The 20,578-nt window shown below is 43.2% G+C and overlaps 1 protein-coding gene across 1 annotated transcript in view; it reads right to left on the bottom strand.

Moving 5' to 3' along the window:
- Positions 1-6,228: 6,228 nt before the first annotated feature.
- Positions 6,229-20,578, bottom strand: part of LOC146854177 (aldo-keto reductase family 1 member B1-like) — a 348,624-nt gene continuing 334,274 nt past the window's right edge. The window contains exon 10 of the mRNA XM_085650520.1: positions 6,229-6,682. Within this exon, the coding sequence (XP_085506646.1) occupies positions 6,640-6,682 (43 nt within the window). The 3' untranslated portion in view covers positions 6,229-6,639. The remainder of the gene's footprint in view (positions 6,683-20,578) is intronic.

The raw sequence follows: 20,578 nt of genomic DNA, 5'->3' as shown, positions 1-20,578 counted from the left end.
AAAGTCTCAAAATATCCAATCTGGTTTACAATGAATGGTCAAGAAAGATCTCAATGTCAATTACATTGATGGAATTATGGATTCCCTTTATTAGTACACCATCTTTTGTGTGTTATAATCTATCTATCTATCTATCTATCTATCTATCTATCTATCTATCTATCTATCTATCTATCTATATATATATATATATATATATATATATATATATATATATATATATATATATATATATATACACTTTGCTTGTTGCTGATTCAGCCTTGGAATGAATGAAGAGAGTAAGTCAGGACTTGTGTTCCTATAATTTTATTGCTTGTTCCCTTTGGAGTATTCAATAATGCAGAGTTATGTTATGAGACACAAACACCTTGCAAAGACCCAACCGTAGTCACAGACCACAGTACCCTGAGAGTCCTGGAGAGTAGCAGGGATCCAAGCACAAGGCAGTGCTATGCACAGGATACCACACATCATGTGAACCATTGCTGCAATTCTATAATACAATCTCAACACTTGACATCTGTTGGAATCTGTGTGCATAAGCATAACGTTAGAGTTAAATGTAGGTGACATTCAGGAGTATCATTTATATTCTCCGTCTTAGCCTCTTATGCTACAAGGACACTATCAATTGATTATTTTCAATCATCTGGGCTTCAGTTGTGAGGAGCGATCGCGCACATCTTCTTTGCACCTCCCATCTAACGATTGTTCACTTTTTGAGAGATACTTTTTGAAGGTTTGACTCATTCACATGATCCAGCAATAGATCAGAACCGCACCACCTTTCTTGACATATATGCAAGAAATCTTAAATGTCCGAGAGTCAATTATGATAAACATCAAAATACTGTTTATTGTAAAAATAAACTGTCTAAATATCATGGTCAATTTAAAAAAATGAAGGACATTGTATAACCAGGGAGAATTTGCATACCTAAGTGAATTAAAAATATATATATGTAGAGTAGGGTAAAAAGAAACCCTCACCCGTGTAGAGAAGACACACGCAACCACAAAAAAAGGAGGAGAAATTTATGCCCAGTAATACGCATGTGAATATAGATCTTTTCAGAGAAAGGGTTACCAGGGACATTTACACTTTAATGGATAACCCAAGTAAATATGGTAATCACAGTCAGAATCTTACAAAAACTGAAAGGATTGCCTTGAATGAACTAATGAAGGATGATTCCATTGTTATCAGGGAGGCAGATAAGGGGGTAATGTGGTGGTTATGAACTGTGTAGACTACATGGCTGAAATTGATAGACAACTTGGAGATCCAATGTGTTATGAACGGGTAGTCACCAATCCCATTGCCTCCCTTGCGACTCATATTAACACAAGTCTCCATGATTGGCATGAGAATGGCCTTCTATCCGAAGAGGAATATGGCTACCTCACAGTTAGCCATCCTATTACCCCCTGTATTTATGTTCCTCCAAAGATTCATAAAGGGGGCACATTTCCACCTGGACGTCCCATAATCTCGGGCATAGACTCACCCATGGAACAATTATCCCAGTATGTAGATACATTTCTCCAACCATTTGTAATCAAATTACCGTCCTATATACAGGACACTGGGGACATCCTACAGAAGTTCGAGGGTCTCACTTGGTCGGATGACCTAATGTTCGTTACAATGGATGTTACCAGTTTATACACTTGCATTCAGAAACAATTTGGTAGCATGGCAGTACAATTCTTTCTGAAAACAAGAACAGCGGACCACATGGAACATAATGAGATGCTAATGGACATGATCGGCATCATTCTTTCCAAAAACTACTTTTTACACAATGGCTCGTGGCATCACCAACTACAGGGCACTGCGATGGGCTCCAGGTTTGCTCCCTCATACGCTGGCCTTTTCATGGGCTGGTGGGAGAGGGAGCATGCCTGGGGCAAATATTCCTCCCCCTGGATGGACATGATTGTCTTCTGGGGGAGGTATATTGATGACATTATACTACTATGGAAGGGTTCAGCAAGTCAATTAATTGAATTTCATGAATTCCTTAATGACAACTCGTATAATGTCCACCTCACAATACAGCACAGTACCACTAGGATTGAATTCCTTGATGTTATGTCCTACGTGGAGAATGGTACCATCCAGAGCACTATTTTTCGCAAACCTACATCATGCAATAGCACTCTGCATGCGACAAGCGCACATCCCAAATCTGTGGTTAGAAATATTCCGTATGGCGAGATGGTGCGGGTTCGCCGCAATTGTAGTTCTGAGGTTGGATTTGAAAAGAACATTGAAGAAGTTAAGAACAGGTTTAGATTACGAGGTTACAATGAGAAGATCCTGTTGAAAGCAGACTCCAGGATACAAAAAACATCAAGAGCCAGTACGTTAACTAAGCAATCTTATACACAACCCAAAAAGGACCTTAACTCCCATCTGGCGTTTATCACACAGTATACAAACAACAGTAGTAGAATCTTTACTATTCTGAAAAAACATTGGGGACTATTGTATGCTATACCTAGCCTTAGAGATCATTTGACCCCAAATCCTAGGGTCACCTTTCTCAGGGGTAGGACGTTGAGGAACATGCTTGCTGTGCCCCAGCTATATCAAGAGGACCACAATGAGTATATGGTTACCTATGGCTCCATGGTGGATTTTTTAAGTGCCATGCATGTAATGTATGTGCCTTGGCAAAGGACAAGATAAAGAATTTCACTTACAATACTAATAAGGAATATGACATCAAACACTTCATAAACTGCAACACAAAATATGTTGTGTACATATTGGGTTGTGCGTGTAACAAAATATATGTGGGTAGTACTGTGAGGCCCCTTAAAATACGTATTCAAAAACATATACGGGCACTCAAACACAATGACCTAAGGTATCCTATGACCTACCATATGGGGGAGAAACATGAAGCTACCTGTAAGGTGTGGTTTCATGGGATTGACCATATCCCAGTGCTACCACGGGGTGGGAACCGTGAACTGGCACTGAGACGCAGGGAAGAAATTTGGATTTGCCGTTTGAGATGCATTGAGATGGGACATAATACTGACGATGAGATGCACTACCATTTATATGATCGTAACACGAAGGGCTCTTCGTGTGTTCCTATACTTATGTTCGGAAATCTGTTTTATGTATGATAAGAACTCAGTTAATATGATTGAGGGTGGCGATGGTGCTTAAGTACCATAAGTAATAACATGCTCAAAGTCAATGCCAATTAGGTAACTGTTATGGAATTGTTCGCATTTAACAATATCTAATACACAAATGTATCAAATGGCTATGTGTTGAATCCAATACATTCGCATGTGTCCATAATGACGGGCATCCAAAGTCAGAAACATGTTTTTTACATTCAAAAATGAATAAACAAGAAAATGTTCCTTTTCCCTACTTTTTCCCATCCTTTCATCACTCTTTAGCCTTTTTCTCTTTGTCTGTTTCACTGTTTCCACCTCCATGGGGTCGCAATCTTATTAAATTGAATTAGGTTTATATATTCTTTATCTGTAGGTATCTGTTTTTTTTTTTTATCTTGCCAGCCAGCTATTAATTGCCCCACCAATTTGGAATTGTTTTATGATATCAATACAGAATAGTCCATTCTTTTCGTATGCGGGCATTAGGCCATTGGCCAGCTTTTGGTCTCTTGGCCATATATATGTATTACCTTCTCTGGCATATTTAATTTCCTCCTCGGGATATTAAATGCGACTCGGGTCTGTTTGAGAATGTCCACGGGACATAGCATGGGTCCTATGACACTGTGAATTTGAAAATTCATTAACACATTGTCAGGCTCATATGACTACAGGCTATGTTAATGGCACGCACGTTTTGTGATTCTGATTCATTTTAGACGTCGTTGTGTTTGGAACATTGAACGTTGTTCAGATCGTCACAGTGAAACTGTGAATACTCTATTGCTATATTTATTCCAATAGAAACATTGCGCTTGAAATATTGATTGAACGCTGTTCAGATCGTCACGGTGGAAATTATGAACACCCTATTGCTACATTTATTCCATTAGAAGCATTGTATTTGAAACATTGAATGAGGTGTGCTCTACGTCAGATATGGTGCCTGTGTTGTGAGTCAACTTAGACATTGTCGCGTTTGAAACATTCAACTTTGCTAAGACTATTATGGTTGCAATTATGATTGGTATACTGCTACTTTAATTTTAGTAGGAACGCTGCATTTTAAAAAATGTTTTAAAAAGTAAATTAGGTGTGTTCTACACCTGGGAACACCGTTTGAATGATGAGCTGGCTTACTCATGTAACATGGCGCCCGTATTGTGAACACTCTATTGCTACATTAATTCCATTAGAAACACTTTGTTTGAACCTTTGAATGAGGTATGCTCCACGTCGGGGGAATACTGTTTGGAGGAAGAGCCAGTATACTCATCCAATATGGTGCCAGTCTGGGGTGTTGGAGTTTCACAACCGATGGGGGGATATGATGTTACTATGCACATACGTTGTGTGAGGGCTTGTTTAAATAGGAGCGCGTAATGGGGGCTCAGTTCTTAATAAATAGTGGAGAATTGGACGACGTCACGGAGCGCTACGGCTACAGGTGGGTCGGGTTTTGATTAAGTTGGTTACTTTTGGTGACATTTCTAAGATTCGGGAAAGTGCCACTTTCAATCACCCACGAGCGCTTTTGTGCTACACGCGCAGTGGTCTGATAAGGGCTATCGTGCCACAATGTGGGATGTAATGCTTTCTGGTTATGGTATGCACACTGCGATTATGAGCGCTTTTTTGGCACATGCGCTGCGATTTGCTAAGGGTCATCGTGCCGCAATGTAGGGTCAGGTTTCGATTAAGTTGGGCACTTTTGGTGGCGTTTTTAAGATTTGAGAAAGCCCCACTCTTTTGATCACCCTAGAGCGCTTTTGTGCTGCATGTGCTGCGGTTTTATAAAGGTCTCCGTGCCACCATGCCTTCCAGGTATGATATTCGCACTGTAATTACGAGCTCTTTAGCGGGATATGCGCTTTGATTTGCTAAGGGTTACTCTGCCCTAATGTGGGATGTGAGGCTATTTGATATTCACGTTGTGAGTCAGTCACCACCTTTCCGCTATTTCCATTTTGGGCCGATCCTTTGATATGGGTAGTGATAGATTGTTTATTGCATCCCACATTTTAGACAAGTGAGGGTTTTAACTTGGGTATGATGTGCCTTATGACCACTGTCCAATTTGAGCAAGCAGGTTATCTCCATAGGGGTGTGTTAATCTTCTCTGCATCTCGCATCGACCGCAAGACAACTATTTGACGACTCTGTGACATATGTATTAGACCACCATGACTCTTTGTCATTTACCTTTGTAGTCACTCAGTCGCCGCTCTATATCCGTAGCATGCTTTCTTGCAAATTACTATTTTGTGTTTATAGTAACGATTGAGTAAAGTAAGGAAGTTCTCGCAGATTTGGTTAGAAACTTCCTTTCCTCTCAAATTGTAAATTATTATCATCAGGTTTCCTTGCCACCTATATACTTTGTATTTTATATATAATTTTTTCCTCTGTAGGACCTCTTGTCCAGGTGGATAGTATCCACTGACACGTGTACTAAAAGACTATTTTGGTACACGTTGCACACCTTTGTCTTTGCGGTTACCATACCGGATTATCATGGGACCAGGAAGGAGCCACCCATGGGTTTAATTATGGATTGTTTTAAGTATGTTGAACAACCTGAGCTAGGCTTCGGATAATGATCTCTTATTGATTCTGTCACCTAGTGTGGACAAACAAAGCAGGTGATTGATCTTTTCTAATTGGTTCATAATACAGAAGCATCAGTTACAGAAGATTATGGGTTATTTTTCATTGGATGGTCGTTTTCATTTCATTTTCGTTACAAGAAAAGTACAATTGGCATGTTGCTCTCTTATTCCCTTAGCATGGGGAAGATACTTCAGGGTGTGGATCTGTGGCCTTTTTCACGCTCTGGGGGTCCAACGCTGGCTGGTCTTTCCCAGTGCCTTTCTCCTCCTTTTTTTGTGGTTGCGTGTCTCTTCTCTCCATGGGTGAGGGTTTCTTTTTACCCTACTCTCTATATATATATTTTTTTAATTCACTTAGATATGCAAATTCTCTCTGGTTATACAATGTCCTTCATTTTTTTAAATTGACCATGTTATTTTGATGTTTATCATAATTGACTCTAGGACATTTAAGATTTCTTGCATATATGTCAAGAAAGGTGGTGCGGTTCTGATCTATTGCTGTTTTGTTGTTTCCTGTTCTAAGGTAGCGCCCATGGCAGGGGGTGCTTTTGGAACCTGCACACATATTGTATAACCTTTGTAAATATATTGGTATAATTTTCTAAACTGGTGCTGCGCCAGTGTTCTATAGCCCACTGTCCACGATTGTGTGAATATCATTCACATGATCCTTTCATCTCTCTGACTCAAATATCAATTCATCTTCAATGAGTTACGCGTCAGTACTATTCATTTACAGCCCATTTGATGGAGCGCCCAGTAAAGAATGTTTGGTTTCACCAGTCAACATTTGTTTGACATATCACTTTTCCTGAAAGACATTACATTTTCTTGCAGAGTGAAACTCTGAATCCTGACCAGGCAATTATTTTGAACTTTAAAACTCTGCTGCAAAAGGATAATCCTTCTGATATCTGCACCTGAAAGACATAAAAGCCCAAAAAATTGTTTAATGACAATTGCTAAACATTGTTTATAAGATCACTCCAACCTATCCCATAGGCATAATTTCGTGGGGTTCACATACATTTGCAACAGATGGCTGTTCAATGGTATCTCGACCTTGGGATCTCATCAATGTCAATTATTTGGGCAGAAGGTCAAAGAACACACAATGAACTGCCAGGCATTGTAGCAAAGAAAAAAGACTGAGCCGGAGGCTTACAAAGCCATAGTGAGGTGTGCAAAAGAGTTTGTAGGACAGAGGCTCTGGATTAACTGCCAGAGGGTGCTGAAAGTAAGTGCATTATAGCTGTGAACAGGAAGTGTGAGGCCAATGTAAGAAACTGGCAGAAAAGACAGGTAGAAGACGAGAGGTAGGTTATTGTCATGAATGGAATGGAAACAGGGTCAAGAAAAGAAATCTGCAGAAGGGTACAAGATCCCTTAAAAATAAACAGCTCTGGCCTATAAGTGAAAATGTTTCTGCAGTCACTGGTGAGTTTAGACACTCAACCCATCCTACATAGACTGTCACTCATCCACATATTCATGCCTTTGATGATCCACCAACTTATTCTATGTATATATGTGTATGTATGTATATTTTACAAGTCCTGTCAGACAATAAATTTTAATCCATCATTAAAGGTCAACTGCCCTTATGATACATTTTCACTATAAATAAGTCAGCACTACTGCCTTGGTTTACATTTATAAACAGGTCAAACCTACAGCATCTGACGTACATTTTTCCAAAGAGCTAACAAGGCCTATGGCCTTTAAAGTTGGTTTATCACCACTTCCTATTGCCTTAGGAATCACCACTTCAGGTATACTGTATTGAGCATAAGCTTTTTTGACTAGGCAGCAATCAGGCATATAGCAATAACATTACACAATGTGCCAGTATGTAGTTGTCAAAACAGTACACAACCCCTCCAAAGAGGGCCTATCAAAGATTTTCAAGAAGTAAATCTAAGCTGTGGCCCATTGGCTTTAACAGACACTCTTTACACAAATAAATAATTCAGGTCTACTGCTTTTGTTACAATGTTTTATAATAAACAGATCAGAATCATTGCAGCACTGGCACGACATACCATTTCTCAATAAACCAATAAGTACATTATGATTTAGTTTTGGCTTGCCCGTTTACCCAACAGTGTATTTTGCATATGCTTTACCACTAGGCAATCATAAGACCTACAGTCATAAAATTGCAAATATGTACAAGATCACAGTTGACAAAATAGTATACAATACCTCCCAAGGGGGCGTAACAAGGTTTATCACAGTACACATGTTCTATTGCAGGGTTTCTTGGAGGGAGTAATAAAATCCTTACCTTATACTGTCCTTACTTCACTAAATCCCTGTCAGGAGGCTTTCACTGAGGGTAATAACAATCCACCCAAAAAGGGTTATTGACTTTAACATTTGCTTTTTACAATAATTAAGTTAAGCCTATAGCTTTTCTCATAATGTTTCATAATAAACTTATAAAGTCTATGCCATCTGATATTATATTTTCCTGTGGACTAATGAGGCCCATACACTATTAGTGGGTTGTAAACATCATCAACTCATGCCAACTGTATTGAGTAAAAGCTTTGTGCGGAATCAAGACACTAACCCGAACATTTAGGTGCACAGGTGTAGGAAGCAGGCTCTCTATATAGTGAACTAAAATGAAGTTCACTGTGTAGAGAATCCAGTGGATCTCCAATTGTTTTATAGAGGCTATAGTAGTTAATGGTTATGTGGGTGAACAGTTAAGGCTTATCAGAGGGTAGTGCTAAGCATTTGTTGTACTCACAGAGGCAAAGAATGAGACACAGACTCTAGGAATAAATCTGAGACCAAATTTGAAAAATAAAAAATTTATTTTTATATATTTTGTAAAACCAAGAACTTCTTTCAAAAGTAAGTACTGTTTTTGTTAGCAGTTGTTACAGGTAAGTACATTTTTCAAACCTGTGCGCTTTTATGTACAATGCAATCCTATTGAAGGAAAAGTCATAAATGTATAACAGTAGATACAGTTGGTTTCAGGGGTTCACCTTCTAGGTTTTGAGTTGTATTGGGTCAGAGTCCAAAGTACCACCAGCAGTTCTAAGGGAACTGCCCTGGTTTCACCAGGAGCAGGGCTCTGGTGAAGTTGTATCTGGGCGCAATACGGAAAAGAAGGACCAACTGAAAACAGACTGCCAGGGGAACTTGTACTTGTTATGGCTTCCCTGTGCACTTGAAATATCTAAAGAATGGACTTAGATATCACAGGGACATATTCACTCATGCAGATGTGCCCCCAGGTGGATATGGTGTTCACTGCCTTAGGGCTGTAGTACCTGATGTAAGGGTGACTTACCTATACCACATGCAGTGCTTTGCAGGCTTGCCACACAGGGCTGTGTGCTATATCAACTCTTCATTTTTCTCTGCACCAAGACACCCAGGCTGCAATGGCAGTTTGCATGAGCTTGGTGAGGGGTCACTTAGAGTGGCCAATTCCTGCTGCAGCTTAGTCCCAAGGCCCTAAATACCAGGGGTACCAATTACTAGGGACTTACATGGAGCCCCAAGTTGGGCCAATTGTGGGGCAAGGGTGCAGTTTAAGGAAAGAACACTGGTGCTTGGGACCTGGTTAGCAGGAACCCAGCAAACGTGTAGTAAAAGTTGCATCAGATATCAGGCAAAAAAATGGGGACTTCTGCAACAAAAACCCAGTTTCCTGCGACAGGTAAGTGCACAAGTACTTTATTCAGAAATCAGTAAGAGCAACAGGTGTGAGCAGCAATGAGCGAAGCTGCTCTGTTTCCAACGGTTTCCAGGGGTATTTAAATTGCCCTTTCAGCTAGTGCACACATGAGTCATCTTTTGAACTCCATGCAACCAACTCCGGGTTGGTGGTGAGATGTCTCCATGTGTGGATCAATGTGTATTGAAGAAATGGTGGTGATAGTCTGTGGAGGATTCCATGGTTGACCACGCAGCCATGGGTAGATGGCTAGGCCCAGTGGAGAACGAGAGAGAAATACTGAAGCATACTGACTGCCCAGGGAAAAGCAGGAGTTAAAATGCTAAAGTAGATGGGGGCGGCGCAAAGAGACAACTTCCAATGTACTCAACCCATAGCCCTTTACTACAAGGGATGTGAACCACCTGCCCATTCCTTTGAGCTGGGGAGTAAGCTGGTTCTAACCCCAAACCCATGAACAACCTGAAATCCCTGAAGAATAAAGTATAAAACAATGTTATCAGTGGAGTATAGCACATGTCCTCGCATAGAGAGAGTAACAACCTGACCACTTGGTGGATATGGAGAAACCACTCAAACAGCAAAAACCTGCCTCTAAGGAGACCCTCATAATGAAAACCAACAACAAAGGTCTTTTAGAGGATTGTTTCTATTCCAGGTAATGGTCTCAGGACTTGTGCAAGGGGATGTAGCAGTGCTGGCCAATACGATACCGTTAAAAGTAAGATAGGGGAGCTCGAAGAGTGGCACTGGCATCCATGAACCACCTTCATATGAAGATTGATTGGCACAAGTCTAACATTACATCAGTTCAGTCAAAACTAAAGTCCATGTTCCCAAGAGTAAAAGAACTGAGATCGGGCTACAGAAAGTAGCAGGTAAAAGGATAGTTTGGATATTTTTGTGACGCAGCAGAGTGCAGTGATTAACACACCCTATTAAATGTGCAATAACACCAAAAGTATACCTTTAGGACTGACTCAAAAGGTTGGAGAATACTCAGAGAGCTAAAAATTTAAGACTGATTTGATGGCCTGTACCACAGGAAACTGAGGATTTAAACTGTCCTTTGCAGACCTTCTTTACTGTTAGAAATGAATCTGACTGCAGAAAGTTACCAATTAAATTGAACAGTGTACCACCTATCTTTCAGGGACCCAAAGAAACATGGCAAAAATATGTGCAGCAACATAGTTGTTCTTTAAGATGAGAAAGTGAGAAATTGTATTCAGAAACAGGCATCAAGAAAATCCATAAGTATGCTTGGTGGTGTGGAGGGGAAGTCCCAACTATCTGTGCATCTGAAACATATTTGAAAACTCTCCAAAGTCTTTTCGAATGCCCACGCTGTGTCTCTAAATGACTGGATACTCACTATGACGTGTAAAAAGTTTTGTTTTTGGCTTATTTCCGATTTCTCCTTTGATTGAGCTCTCTATTTAAGATTATTGTATGCACTACCATATTTCTAGGATTGTCATTTGGTGATTTGTTAATATGCATGGTCTGGAAGTTGTATAAAAGGTGTAAGTTGACCATGTAGGTGTATTCCTTTTTAGGTCGAGCATTTGAATCCTCTTGTATATACTTGTGGGATTAAAGCCACTCCCCTGCTTTTCATTTGTTTATTTCAGCTTCCATTAAAAATCCTTGCTTCTAAGTGGTCAGTCCTGCCTCTTTGTCCCTCCTTTTGCTGGTTTGTTTACTCCCACAGAGCAGGGACTTAGTACTGTATTTTTAGGCTCTGGTTCTTTATCTCTTGGTTTGAGGGACTACTTTATTATTTCTTTCCTGCTTGTGTTACATGGGTATGTTTCATAGCTGTTTGCATTTTATTATTCCTCCCTCCCACCTCCTCCTAAGCTGGAAAAGACCAGCTGTTGTTCTTGACCGTGCTCAGCAGGACAAAGAAAACTACAAAGGTTTATTGGCTCTAGTTAAATTTTGGTTTAATTTTGCCAAGTCTTTTCTTCTTACTTTACCTGCAGCCCTTCATCTGTAACAAAACACAAGACTGGCTAACGGCAGAGAAAGATGTGCGGGCAAAGTGAGAAAAGTAGACTTGTTTAACAGTGCGCTTTCCCCTTTGCACAATACATGGCCTGTGTAGAATTCTTATTTTATCATCTCTAGGCAATATAAAGTGCAGAGGCCTGTATTTTTGGAGGGTGCCATGTTGTTTTTAGGCGTCTGGCTGCAGGCAGCAGTGCACCACAAGCTGGCCCAAGTGTGGTGCCTCAGCAGATGTTTTTGTTTTATAGAGCCAGCTTAGCTTGATCGGCGAGACACAGGAAGGGGCAGCAATGGCTCACCTGACACACACTTTAAAACATCATAAAAATTTGTGCTGCTAAAATGGGAATTTTCAACAACTGTTTATGTTCCTTTTACATGGACTTTAATTTATTTGCACACTGGCTGGAAGTTTTGAAATTCAGTAGCTGCTCCTACTGGACCCAGGTGGTGAGGTGGTGCGGGTTTGGAGGGGAACGGAGGGACAAAACAAGAAAGAAAAAGAAACTTACCTCGCTACGGCCGACCGCTGCCTCTCCTCCGTCCTCTTGTTCCTGTCTCTGGTATCAGCAACAGGAAGTCCCCAAGGCTCCCCTAAGCCAATGTCAACACTGCAATGCAGCGTCGTGATTGGTCTGAGCACCATGGATCAGCGCTCAGATGGGGAATGGGTGGCTGGACATGTTCCTCAGCAGGCTGAGCATTACAGCCTGGCGGGGACGATACACAGTGTGCAGCACTGTTTGGCTGGCCCAAGAGGGCCAGCCAAGCAGTCTTCTGCACTTAGGGAGTGTAAACCACTCCCCCCCGCTCTATCTAGCCAGCCCACACTACCCCGAGAGCCACTGACTACAATAGGAAAACTTAAATGATAACAATGATACGTTATTATCATTCTAGATTTCCTCTTGAGCAGTGAGGCGACGCTCCTCCGCCTTAGTAGAGGAGCCGTCACAGGTGAAATAAAACGAACATGTAGGATTATTGTTCCATCTACATTTTTGACTCCTCTATGGCAGAAAGTGTCAAGAGGGGAATGGTGTTTTCTTGTTTTACTTTGAAAGTAAGTGTGTTCTACCCAGTTTCAACACAGGGTGATTGCACCCTCACCAGGGAGATTTATGCTGCGCTTACAAGCCTGTTCAGTGCCTCAACCAGAAACAGTGGGGTACCAAGCGGTGACGTGTGAAAGGCTTGTCATGGTTGAAATATGTCCTTTATTTATTTAACGTTTTATTTAGCTCTACTGCACCAGAACGTACCAGTGTACTTTACCCAATAAACAGCCACTACATGTGTATAGGCCAAGTCTCCCACGGGGCTGAACGTATCTTCATCACATACACCTCTTTTATTACATAGAACATTAATTAGAGTCAGATAAACATAAATAGTTTAATGACCGCCGCTGACACACAACCACACACTCAATGAATGCACAACAAGACGACTGATCACTGATGGTGCACCATACTGAGCCTGCTTGAAACACAAAACCTAAAAGCAATAACAGCTTAATGCATGCTATGTATTACAAAGTAAAATGAATGAATGTAGGTAGTCTGTGTGCACTAAGTGGGCCTTTCAGAGCACAATGCCCTGTTTTTAGGTCTCGCTGGCGTTGCAGCGTGAAGCGCTGCCGCCAACAAGACTATTGTTGCCGTGTTTACTCCCAAGGGAGACAGACCTGGGCACGAGCCGATTCCGGTCTGGGCACGAGCCGATTCTGGTCTGTGAACGCGCTTCACAGTGGAACAGCTTGTGCGCGTTAATTCCAGTTGAGTGCTCGTCTCCGGAAGTCGTGCTGCGCCGATTCTAGTCTGGGCACGATCCGATTCTGGTCTGTGAACGCGCTTCACAGGGGAACAGCTTGTGCGCGTTAATTCCAGTTGAGTGCTCGTCTCCGGAAGACGTGCTGCGCATTAATTATAGTTGAGTGCTCCAGCAGCCTGGGGCGCCAGTCGACATGCTGTGCTAATGATTACTGTGGGGTCTCATGCTGTGATAATTCTCACTTTCTGTGTTGTGTTCGGGAGCAGGCGTATTACTGGCGCCACCGCCACGCCTTCATTAGTCATAAAAGCTGCATGGCAAGCGATAATTAGGGCGGCATGTTTTAGGACATTTTTAGCAATTACTTTGTTTACTTAGTGCTATTAGTGATATCTTTCGTGCATCCAATGCTCTATTTAAACGTGCAGCACTGAACATTTTCAAAGAAGGCGAATCAGCGACATTCATTGGAGACACGACCTATTTGAAGACGCTTGTTTTACTGGGGTAAGTTCTGTGAACTGTTTAGTTTGTTTACTTTATTATAGTATAACTGGCAGGGTTGGCTAAATTATGCGAGAAAAGGAAAAATATGCAGGAGATGATGGTATGAGGCAAGTGTGGCAAATGTATAATTATGCGTACACCATATAAAAGCAAGTTGCAAAATGTCCGGTGTTGGGCGGATGGGTTCACTGTGCTGTTGCGTCGCCTGTAGGTGTGGTTATGAGTGCATGTGACTAGCTGGCGGCATGTCCTTGTACTGTTACTTGCCTTTGCACTTGTTTTTTTTTTAAATATATATATATAGCACGAACTCGACCCGAAGTTTATTGGAGCGCTTTACACGAGCACCGTATTTACATTGCACATTCAGGCACGGGGAGATTAAGTGATTTTCCCAGAATCACAGGATGTTGATGCGACCTCGGGGCTCAAACTCTGGTTTCCAGCACCAAAGTCGGCAGTTTAGCCGACGGACCACATCCTCGCCCTTGCCCTGCTGATTTTCAGGGACGGCTGCTCTGTCTTCACAAGGGTCGGGCGAACTATGACTCCGCTGCCTGACCTGGAACAGATCTGTTAGGTGTTTGTATTTATTTTTTCTTTTTTTTTCTTTTGCGCAAACTCAATCCGTAGGTATTGGAGCACTTTACATGTATACCACATCCATTATAGAAGGACACATTCATGTTTGGTAGGTACGTGGATATTAAGTTATTCATAACTGGCGGAGCCACGGCTGGTCTCTCTACCTCTGTGACTCCGGTTGCTGCTCGCGCCTCGTGTATAGCTGGTTGTCCTAGTTATCTGGCGAATACAAAAGCGGGCTTTGCTGTGTTTCTGTTTAAAGGCTACACATAAGGGGCTCAACTGATCGAATTGTAACCAGCTGTCCAACACAATACCGGCAGAAGGGCTCAGTGAGACGTACACTTGTAAGGGGCAGAGGTTACACTCCCAGCAAGTCTGCCTCAGCCTTCATTCTTCCGAGGTGGATCAATTGAATACCATTGATTTGGTAGTAGTTATATCTGTTAACCGAGCGTAGAAATGGAGCAAATTTAATACGGAGGGCTATTTGAAAAGTATAATTTTTTTCCAATGTGCCAGATGAATTTGTCTTTGTGTTCTTGGGACTTATAAGAATCTTGTAGTGTGTACATCAGGCGGGTCATGTGTCTTTGGAAAACTAGCACCTTTTTGTGATATTGTAGTTGCATGATAGTTTCACATTATAATAGTGGGGGCTCGGATGTCAAACCTCCTTTCCGGGTGTTGGTCCTTGCCAGCAGTCATCACCTACTGCCAAAGACCTGCTTTTTAAAATGTATATCACCTGTCCACCTCCTTCCCCTTCCGGTACCCCCCTCACTAGTGCCCTTTCTCCCTTTCGTTTTCACCCTTCCAGCCTCTCTTCCCTTGTTCTCTCTCGTTCCGCCATTTCTCTCCATGCCCCCATTTCTCTCTCCCTGTGCCCCCTTTCTCTCTCTCCCTGCACCCCCCTTTCTCTCCATCCCATTTTCCCGTGACCCATAGCTTTGGCTGCAGGTGAGTTGGCACAACTCCTGTGAGAGAAGTGTCTCTAGATTAGGTGGCACGTGCCCCTGCTGGGACCATGGTCAGGCGTTTGTCTGTTACACAGAAAACCACGTCTCCGTTAAACTGCAGTTTGAGAGTATTTTAGGTTATTGTTTATTTACTGTACCAAATGAATCATGGTGGAACCGGGAATCTTATGCCAGAGCATCCCAGGAATCCAAAAAGTAAAACTGAAAAAACACATTTTGGAGAAAAATCATGTGATGTTGCAGAAATCGCTTCATCTCTTAGTGGTGTTTAATGTAGGTTCATTTACAAACCCCAGCCATCATATAAGGTCTCTGGAATGCCTTAGACCTGGCAGAGTCTCTTGATGCCCATGAGCAACAGTAAAGAGCAGGTTCACCGCTGAAGAGAGTGACCACTTCACCATTCATCCCTTTGTGCCTGCAAACAGAGCTGAATACTTCACCTTTCACCACTTTGCATCTGCAAACAGAGCTGACCACTTCACCAGCTGAACAACATTTGCACAAGCGTCGCTGACACCCCGTACTACCGATTTTTTTATTGCATATGATGCCCCAATCACTTCAAGTACATTTGTTGTGATCGGTAGTCCCTGTCCCCTGCTATACATTCCATCGTAAAGTTTTAGATCCTGTTTTTTGTATTTTTATTCATCCATTCACACTCCTTTACGTTAAAATAACCATAGCTTTACTGTACAGTTGCTAGAATAGCTTATAATATGGTATAGTGTGTAATTTTTAAATAATCACTCCACTGCAAACAAAAACATTGATACAAAACACTGCCATTTACAATGCCAGTAGCTCCAACTGCAACAAATGCGAGACCTATTGCATTGCAAATGCTTGTTTTCTTATGGTTTGTTTATGTCCGAGGTATGTGCCCTCTCCAAACACAAAAGTGAACTTTTATTTTATGTGGCTACGGAGTCATGGGGCAGGAAAGCAGGCTCCAGTTGTGACTCGTCATTGGTCCTGTTTGCTTAAGTTCCCTCTAATGATAACGGTTCCTGCACCCCTGCCCCAACAGGCCTTGCTTTGGCCAGTTTACCCTGCACTGAGTAAGGTAAAAAGATGCCCCCACCCCCTCCAGCCATCTGTGTAACGTCAGCACCGGCTTTGCCATGTAAGCAAGCTTCAACCCGCTAGATGTGTGTGAAGGTACATGAATAGCAGCCTCTCTGAACTGCTCGCCCTCCCCTCTCCAAACGCCCCTCCCCGAGAAGGAGGGGATGTGGCTGTGTCAAGAAAGAGAAACCTGGACACAAACAGAGGTTAGTTAAAAAACATGTGAGTCATGGCTAAGAAACAACTCTCATTCCTTCTTGCTGCACCTCTTTGCAGAGATGCCTTCCCCATACCCCTAAATGTAGCAGGTCAGCGGTCCTGCTACCTGCAGACCTGGATATTCTTGCACAAAATCCTCTAGCCAGGCGTGATCAGAGGCTTTAAATAAAGGGGAGTGGACTGCTCGGGGTCTTGACACATGCACTACGTATAAGTGTGTATTATTTAATGGACTTGGGAGCGGGGCCTACACGAGGAATTAATAAGTTGCCCCCGCACTCCCACCACCACACTGCCGACGATGGTGGGATGAGCCCCCGTGCAACTTCCACCACGAGTACCAGGACAGGCAGTATCCAGCACCTGCAGGCCAGCCCCTCAGATCAGAAGAAGCTACCTCCCACGTCATCGCACGAAGCACTGCAGCAACCAGGCAAAAGCAGTGGTCGTCACAAGGCCGAAGACATGGTGCCCGCAACCAGCATCCTCTCCCTCCCAGCTGAAAGGCTGTAGAGTGAGGCAGCCAGGCAGAATCCAGGCTAGCAAGCAGAAGAGCTAGGGCATGAAGCAGAAGAGCACCGCAGTGAGTAGCGAGCCAGCCCAGGCCCCGCCCACCGCGCACAGACATACGCGCGATCGAGACACTCCCTATAATCAGAAGAGTCCGTACTGAACCCAGCCGGCCCCATGCGCCTCTACATGCCAGATCTGTGGTCATCCCTGCTCCATACCTCTAAAACAAGCAGTGGCACCTACAAGAAAGAAAAAAGTTATAATATCAGTAACCATAAACCGTACAGAAAACAAGCCCAGGCACCTGCAAGGTGAATAGAAGAAAAAAAATAATAATAATAAACAGAAGCGTTATCACCAGCTGTGGCACCACAAAACATAGAGCGACCACAGATCGCACACAACCTTGAGACACAGGGCCAGTGTCCGAGAGACTGCCTTTAGGCCCCGACTACAAGCCAGCATGGCAGACGAAGTCCAACCTCAACAGCCAGCCCACACACAACACGCCCTCACAGGGGTGTTGCCGCCGCTCAGGGAGCTGGCAGGCCCAGCGACCGCATCACTACGGTGGAAGATAAGTGTTAGGCAGCTGGAGAATTACTATGTCACCACGAGTGAGACAGGTGGTGCTGTCAAGAGGTCGCTGCTCCTCCATCATGCAGGAGAAGAGATATACAAACTATTCAACATCTGCCAGATACCGGATTATCCACAGACTATGACACCACAGTCAAGGCACTCAATGCCCATCTCGACCCCCAGTTAAGCACAGATTTAGAAAGGTTCAAGCTACGCCAAGCCCGCCAACAAGAGGGAGAATCCATCGACACTTTTTACACAAGGCTACGCACACTAGCAAGCACCTGCACAAAACACGACCAGCTCAAAGAAATCCGGGCCCAGCTGAAACAAGGATGCCAAAATAAAACATTACGGAGCCTAATCCTGCGCTAATCGAAACATCAGCCTTGACGACTTTTTGATCGTGGCGCGATCACACGACCTGTCTGCGACCCGAGCTAATGAAATGGACCTGCCTATCACTCAAACCCCGGAAAAGGCAGCAAAAATTAAGACCAATTGAGCTGACGCCATCCGAATGAAATGCTGAGGTGGCACGAATAAACGAAGAAGTCTCCAGCCAGCCAAATCGAGATGCGGGTACTGCGGCAGAGAACACCAGATCAGCGGCTACCCAGCACTAGCCCACACCTGATCTAACTGCGTAATTCAGAATCATTTTTCATCCGTCTGCAGAAAGAAACTCATAAACAAGGGCCCCAGAGACAACCGGTCACCATTGAAAATGGTATGCCAGCTGTCCCTCACTGTTATGATACGCCGAAGTAAGGCAACAGCCCAGGCATGACAAAGTCACCACCAAGAAGACTCATCCCTCGAAGAAGAGGATGAATAGGAAACGTTCCTCATCTCATTCATGGGGGAGTTGCAGCGCTGCAGGAGGCCACAACCCACGTGCACCATCCAAGTGGCAGGATCAGAAGTTAAAGCCATCATTGACACCGGAGCGTCAATCATGGGGGTGCAGCAATATAACCGTCTCCGGCCAAAGCTTCAACTAGTGCCATCCTACACCAAAATCTTCGCATACAGGAGCCAGACACCTCTACCCCTCTGCGGTCGGATGTCAGTACCTGTATGATCTGAAGACCAGGAAGTCACAATGGCAATTGTAGTCATTGACCAAGAGGCCAACACGCTGATCGGATTAAGGTCTGTGGCAGGGTTGGGCTAAATCGGACCGCATGTCTAAGCGCTGGAAAAGCATTTTTTAATTGTTTTATTGTTATTCCTAAAGAATGGTACTTTTATAAATCGCGTGTTTTGCACAATTCACTTTTGTATCTGTGTTTTTAAAACTACATTGTTTACTTGCCTGTACTCACGCTTCCGGTCTGTCACGGCTGCCTGGTGCCGATTGTACGGAGAAATGCGTCAGGCTCACTCCCTCTATCCTCCAGACCACCCCCACTTCCCGTTGGTTGGCGGGCTGCTTGGCAGGTTTTTGGCAGACATAAAATGTAATGCTTTCCCAAATGCGCAGTGGACGCGCCACCGGCGTGCCAAAGGCAAGCCCGTCTAGACCCATCCGCGGCTGGCCGAGGTCAGGGGCCACTTCTTATGCCCATTTTCATAGATATTCTTCTAATGAGCTAAAACTGTGGCAGGGTAAAACTCAAATTAACAGGAATATTAAATTGAACCTTGAACAGGCGAAAATCTTTTCACGAAGACACGACTTCCCAGAATTAATTTTAGAACCCTTCTCCCCCATGAATTATCCCGGTCCATTCCCTCCCCCTCCAAGGGTCAGAAACCAATAGGACTCACAGTCTACTATTTAAATACCCGATCCTTGGTGAAACACCAAGTCGTAATTTTATTGCTTCTACAATCGGAAAATCCTGATATTCTCCTCTTAATTGAAACCTGGTTGACTGATGATTGTGCCCCAGACATCTTAGCGGCAATTCCGGATGGCTACTACATCCTTCAGGCTAATCGGCCCATGGGGAAAGTTGGAGGTGGTGTTGCTGCTATAATTCGTAAGGATCATCAATTCACTCGCTTAGAAGCCACTGGTTTACCCGCCATTAACTTCCTTATTTTAAAATTTGATTCCCCCCTGCTAGCTTTTATTTGTGCCCTTTTTTATAGACCTCCGGGGAATATGCCTATTTTCCCTCAGGCGTTGGGAGAAATGATATCTCAATTCGTCATCAACCACGCTGGAATTATTATAATTGGGGACTTTAATTACTGCAATAGTGACAGTCGGGAAAGCCCTAGCTCAAGGGAATTTGTTGATTTGCTCTCTGGGATGAACTGCTCTTCGCATGTGAGGGATGCCACCCATATAAAAGGGCATACTTTAGATCAAGTCTGGACCTCTAATTTGGAGATTTCCACTCCTTTGATAACTCCGTGTGCTTTGTCCGACCACCACTTGATTAGATTCACTCTTCGATGCACTCCCTCTCCTAAACTTCAACTAAGAGAGAATCAAATGTCCAGAAATTGGAGAGCAGATATGGACCTCTTTCGATTACGCCTAACGAGTACGTTTTCCCCCACAACAGAAGACCTTCAGACCCAGGCAGAGAGTATTAACCTATGGCTGGAGTCGGCTAGTGACTGTGTCGCCCCCCTCAAAAAACCTAAGATCTTGAGACCTCACGACGCTCAACGGTGGTTCCCGGAAGATCTTAAATTAAAGAAACTTGAACACTACCTCCCAGAAAAAAAAGGTTATTTTCTGGCCCTGATGAAAGAATACAATAATTTGATTATTCAAATGAAGGCTAATTACTTCTCTTTAAAAATAATCAATGCATCTAATAAATCCAAAGAGATCTTTTCTATAGTTGACCAACCCTCAAAACCAGATAGAGTCACGCCAAAGCGGTTCCTTCTCAGTCTTTATGTGACTC

The sequence above is a fragment of the Triturus cristatus genome, chromosome 4_1 (assembly GCF_964204655.1).
Source record: "Triturus cristatus chromosome 4_1, aTriCri1.1, whole genome shotgun sequence".
NCBI lineage: Eukaryota > Metazoa > Chordata > Amphibia > Caudata > Salamandridae > Triturus > Triturus cristatus.
Note: the sequence above shows the minus strand (reverse complement) of the source record. Positions and strands in the feature narration are given on the sequence as shown.